The 5,648-nt window shown below is 35.4% G+C and overlaps 1 protein-coding gene across 4 annotated transcripts; it reads right to left on the bottom strand.

Moving 5' to 3' along the window:
- Positions 1-1,951: 1,951 nt before the first annotated feature.
- LOC139851452 (pre-mRNA-splicing factor ATP-dependent RNA helicase DEAH1-like) lies at positions 1,952-5,400 on the bottom strand. 4 transcript variants are annotated; one of them, XM_071840495.1, is made up of 4 exons: positions 5,281-5,336; positions 5,110-5,171; positions 2,124-5,003; positions 1,952-2,019 (listed from the first exon to the last, which is right to left on the bottom strand). In XM_071840495.1, the coding sequence occupies exon 3, from the start codon at positions 5,001-5,003 to the stop codon at positions 2,355-2,357; it is 2,649 nt and encodes an 882-aa protein (XP_071696596.1). In that variant the 5' UTR covers positions 5,110-5,171; positions 5,281-5,336; the 3' UTR covers positions 1,952-2,019; positions 2,124-2,354. The 4 variants fall into 4 exon arrangements, with proteins under 4 accessions (XP_071696596.1, XP_071696593.1, XP_071696595.1 ...); XM_071840492.1 differs by having other exon boundaries at positions 2,124-5,202; positions 5,281-5,400; XM_071840494.1 differs by having other exon boundaries at positions 5,110-5,367.
- Positions 5,401-5,648: the final 248 nt, after the last annotated feature.

The following is a 5,648-nucleotide window of genomic DNA, read 5'->3' as shown; positions in this document are numbered from 1 at the left end:
CTACAATACGCGTATCGATAATAATTAATACAATACAAAAGTATAAGCTTTCATTAGCTAAGAGTTTATGTAAAGAATAAAATTAAAATTAAATTAAATTAAATTAAAATTAAATTAAAATTAAAATTGTACTCTATAAAAGACATTGGAACGACAACAATTGCATCATTAGTATATGTACAAGGATAGTTTGACCCGAGCTTCGCTGCGAAAATACCCGAATAACTTTAGTTTTAAAAAGATACAAAAGTATATTATATATTATTATAATAATTTATAATTATTATAATAAAGATAAAGGTTTTTAATAATGATCCTTACATTTTTCCATTACAAAACCTTAACTTTACTTATCAAGTAATGTATTACTGAGGATCCTAATCGTTTGAACTAGTTCCCACTTTTATTTTACAACCTTAATGTAATGTAATTAGTGTCAATACTGAAATCTTACTGTCTTATTGTTGATATTTATTTGACAGATATGAAGGCTTGAAACCCTTTTGTATCCCCAATTCCAACAGCACCTGGCAGCCGTAAGCCTTTCAATTACCAGACCTACTTTACTCTTGTTATTAGTTGGTAAGTGGTACACACTTAAAATGCTTAACTGTAATTGGCTGACTTTGAGAGCAACTATTCTATTCGTATGTTAAAAGGACTAAAAACATAAAAATATAAAGGATAACATTAACAACATACTGGATTAAGTAGACTAGATATGGTCTACCTAAGTCAGTATTGTGTGGTGGTGTTAAAGTTGAAAATGTCCAAACGGTACTACATCAAAAGAATTGAACCAAAAGGTTGTATGTAACGGTACAAATCTCTGAATATAAAAACGATACAAAAAGGTTGTATGTATTTACAAATACACTTTAAGAAATTTTAGAACCAATTTAACACACGTTCATTGTTTAGATTATTCTTTTCTTTGACCCGGTGCAAGACATGTAAACAAAATTCGACCCAGACCTTACAAATGGGTTTAAATAACCACCACTACAAAAAATAACCTATAGGCGTTAAATATAATGGTGAATTCAATTCAATCGAAAAAAAAAAAATAAGAAACAAATACTAGGAGGAACATAACCAACAGAAGCAGCAAGAGCAGAAACATTACTCTTTGAAGGATCAATGACTTTAAAAAGCTCTATATCTCCAGTCAGATCAGAGGCTCGTTCAATTCACTCACTAAACTGAAAAAATAACAAACAAAAAAAAAACTTCATAATTTCTATCGCCATAATCAACTTAAAGTACTTAAGCCCATCAATCAATCTAGTAAGATGACTGACCAACCTTGACTTTGAGCAACTCAAACCCGACTCGGACCAACTTTGACTGCCTGACTTTATAGCATTGACACACTAGATATACGTTTTTTGGGCGATCGTGACAGACTAGTCACCAGACGTTGAACTGCACTTCATGGCAACTTTTTTTTTTTTTTTTTTTTGTGAACTGCAAAAAATTTGTATGTAACTAAATAATTCTTGGGCGTACAGCAAATCAACAATGCAAGCTCTAAGAAAATGGTATCCGGAAATGTTATCAGTGATACTTGAAAACTTGCATACGTTATTTAGCAGTGGAATAACATTAAGATACCAACTAAAAAAAATGATCAAACAGGCACAAAATGGCTCTTAAATCCAAATCAGACCAACCCGACCAAACTCAACAAAATTCGAAATGCAATTTTTTTAGAACATCTTGATGCCCTAGATCAATTCATCCCAATGGAAGATAACTCAAACATGGATTGAAATTTAACATAAGACATAAAGAAGAATAAACTACACCTTGATCACAAATGATGCTAATGGAATCAAAATTTCAGTCAACTATAACTTATATATAACGGTTAAATGCATAAGTTAAAAAAAAAAAAAAAAAAAAAAAAAAAAAAAAAAAAAAAAAAAAAAAAAACACTAGAAATCCCTACTCAGTTAATGTTCTTGCTATTTGGCAAACATCCTTTGATGCACGCTTTCGAAGAACATTTACAGTTGCCTGAAATAAGATTTAACAACCCTACGATCAGAGGCATAATAACACAATATATTAACAACACTCGAACTATTGATTGATTAATCCGGTAAAGAAAGAATCAAAACCTTGAACTGATATTGCCATTAATTGAAGCTTCTTTAACAAATTGCATAGAACAAGGAAAACTAACAATGACAATAAGAAAGAAGTATAGTCAACCATCGTGCAAATAATAAAAACAAAACTAAAATAAACAGATAATCATCATCAATCAAGTAATATCAATAATTTGAATTGTTAACAGGGTGGGTTTTAGTAGAGGCATAAAGTAATATAAAAAAAACACTTAATATTATTTATTGAACATCCTTCAACTGATAATAATGAGGTGCAATTTCAACAAGCCACTCGGGTTTTAACTCGCTGACATGTCGCATGTACTCCTTGGAAGTCACCACCAGCTCGTGATAAACCACCCACCTAACAGGAAGCTCCTGCCGAGATAAACCAGAACTCGGATGAATATATACACTACTCTGAGAATGAGAATGATGTTTGACCGTTCTGTAGGCCCTATCCGTGTGAAATTTTGCTGTGTTAGGAAAGTATCCCGAGGTTATTGACTTGTTAATCGCTTCCAAATCGTCTGGGTTTGATTTCAGTTCGATTTCAACTCTTTCCAGTAGCCCCTTCAACTGATCCCGTATGTCTCGAGCACGTTTCATACTCCTGAACTGAATGTAGTTCTCATAACACCACTGCCTAGAATAGTTTGTTTCTTTCCAGGTCCTGTACACATTAAGTAGTGCTATGTGGTCCCCCACATTTTTTCCCGTATAAAAATTCAACCGAGCCTCGTCGGCATCTACTTGTTTGTCTTTTGGACGATAAAAAACAGAGCTTCCACCAATCGATAGCATAGCAGCAATTGAAATGATCTCGTCTGAGCATTTATACTTGTCAGATGCAACAATCATCTTTGACAACATAGCATCAACCGGGAATTTGGCCATCTTACTACCCAGTTTCGTTAACTCACCTTTATCATTCAATGCACCCAAGGCATATAGTAGTTCCAGAGCTTTAAGTAACGATTCCGTTGGCGGTGGGTCCATAAAATCAAAATTCACCAAGTCATTAATCCCGATATCCTTTAAACTTAGCACCACATTGGCAAGATTGGTTCGTTGGATCTCAGGGACAGTGTTATCGTCTAACTCATTCAAATAGGTGTCCCTGGTGTACAACCGAAAACATTTACCGGGACCCGTTCGTCCAGATCGACCAGCTCTTTGATCTACAGAAGCTTTAGAGATAGGAGTGACGAGTAATGATTCCATTCCGGTACGCGGGTTATACGATTTCATCTTTACAAATCCCGGATCAATCACATACTTAATTCCATCAATGGTCAAAGACGTTTCTGCAATGTTGGTGGCCAGCACCACCTTGCGGGCCCCTTGAGGTGTCGGTTCAAATATTTTGGCCTGAAGTTCAGTTGGGAGATTTGCATAAATGGGGCATATTATCAGTTCAGCTATTTTACTCCCTAATTTCCGCGTCCTCTGTTTAAGTATCTCCTCGACTGTTTCGATTTCTTCCTGGCCGGTCAGAAAAACCAGTATGTCACCGTCTCCGGGTGGTTGGGTAACATGAATCTGTAAAGTTGTGACAATTGCGGCATCTAAATAATCAGCTTCTGGTGCTTTAGTGTAATTTATTTCTACAGGAAAACGTCTTCCTGGAATTTTGATAATATGAGCCGAATCAAAGTATTTGCTGAACTTGTCCGCATCCATAGTGGCACTTGAGATGATGAGTTTGAGGTCAGGACGTGCTCGTGTAACATCCTTTAGTAAGCCAAACAGGATATCGGTTGACAACGTCCTTTCGTGAGCTTCGTCCACCATCACAACACTGTAACTTTCAAGAACAGGTTGACCAACAAACTCTCTGAATAACATGCCATCTGTCATGTACTTAACTACTGTCTTGTCACAAGTACAATCTTCAAAACGTATCGAATAACCAACCTCATGATGACCAAGTTTGACCCCCATTTCCTGAGCAACTCTGGCAGCAACACTCATTGCAGCGACTCTTCTAGGTTGCGTACACCCAATGATCATTCCACGTTGTGTGTAACCAGCTTCATGCAGATATTGTGGTATTTGAGTAGTCTTCCCAGATCCAGTCTCGCCAACAATCACGACAACCTGATGTTGTTCGATAGCTTGGAGCAAAGACTCCCGATACGAATATACAGGTAAAGTCTTTCTGTGTGCAGCCGCCAGAATCTTCTTCTTCTTCTTTTCATGTGCTAATGATTGTGCCCTAGATTTTTCATCTTCTACTTCATCCGCATCATGATCAATATGTCCCTCCTTTACGAATTCAATCTGTTGATCCAAATCAAACACTAAATTGTAGTTTTCAGACTGCTGTTTTTCATTCTTTGACCCATAATTGAATGTTGCTTTTCCAAATTGATAATCTTCCCATGCTTGTTGTTCAGAAAACAACTCCATCTTATCTCCATTATTTGATTCTCTGTAGCGTTCCATGGCTACTGCAAATCTTTTTTTCTGATTTACACCTGCACCTTCATCATCATAAGCATCAGGTATCTTGTAGTATTCATTATTCATCATGTTACCATAACTTGTTTTTTTCTTCACCAGATGATCATAAACTTGTTTCTTAAATGTATACTCGAGCAGTTCAGCTTCACTTACTTTAACATCCCCAAATAAATATCCTTCATCTTCTATATAATCCTTTAATTCCTCCGATTGCTTCACCTCTCTATCCTTGAGATACTTTCGCCTCGAAAGTTCTCGTTCGCATTTAACCCGCTTCTCTTGTTCCTCGAAACTCTCGTTCCTGAAACGTTTCTTTCCCTTTTTCAACTGTGAAACAGCTTCATCTTCTTCTTGTCGATTAATAATAATATTTGATCCATATGTACTCTTACGCACTTTCTTAAACAGTTCTTCAGCAAACATCTGTGTGTCAATTAAATTAGATGATGACACCGGCAACATGTTTTTAAGATGATTAAATACATCGTTAGGAGATGAATTAGCTTTCTTAGATAAACTAATCACATACCTAACCAGAGAAGGTTCTGAATATCCTAATACTACAGACATTAACTTGTCCGAAACCCACGTCTGCAAGTGTTCGCTCCCCATAACTCGATCACTGGATCCTTTAATTAATTGTGAAAACGAAAACGATACTGAAATCGATTACAATAATGTAATTTGGTGAGAAACGTACCTTGAGGACTTCAATTTGAAGGGAATCTGCACAATGTTTGGGGCTGTAAATAGCATAATTACTTTTTATAAACCCTAAAAACGAAGAAGATACTGAAAATCAAATCGATGCACAATGATTATAATAACTAGGATCGTAATCGTAACGTAATTACCCGTAATTATATTGAGTAATAGCTTAGGGAGCAAGTAATTAAAGTATTTTAGATTTAGATTTAGATTGGGGAGCAAGTTATTAATATTAGTACAATTTTCTTTATGATTTTTGGTAATAAATAACCTTAAAATCATTATTAAAATATTTAGATTTGTATAAATTTTTTTTTTTGAACGGTAAGCTTGCATCAGTTCGGATCGAAGCCTAGTCAT

This window comes from Rutidosis leptorrhynchoides, chromosome 6 (assembly GCF_046630445.1).
Source record: "Rutidosis leptorrhynchoides isolate AG116_Rl617_1_P2 chromosome 6, CSIRO_AGI_Rlap_v1, whole genome shotgun sequence".
NCBI classification, from domain to species: domain Eukaryota; kingdom Viridiplantae; phylum Streptophyta; class Magnoliopsida; order Asterales; family Asteraceae; genus Rutidosis; species Rutidosis leptorrhynchoides.
Note: the sequence above shows the minus strand (reverse complement) of the source record. Positions and strands in the feature narration are given on the sequence as shown.

Bases quoted from the DNA above. Each gene is read 5' to 3' on its own strand.
- LOC139851452 (XM_071840492.1), bottom strand. From the start codon at position 5,336: ATGCTATTTACAGCCCCAAACATTGTGCAGATTCCCTTCAAATTGAAG. The intron at 5,203-5,280 runs GTACGTTTCTCA...TAAAGGATCCAG, and splicing joins TTCAAATTGAAGTCCTCAAG to TGATCGAGTTATGGGGAGCG.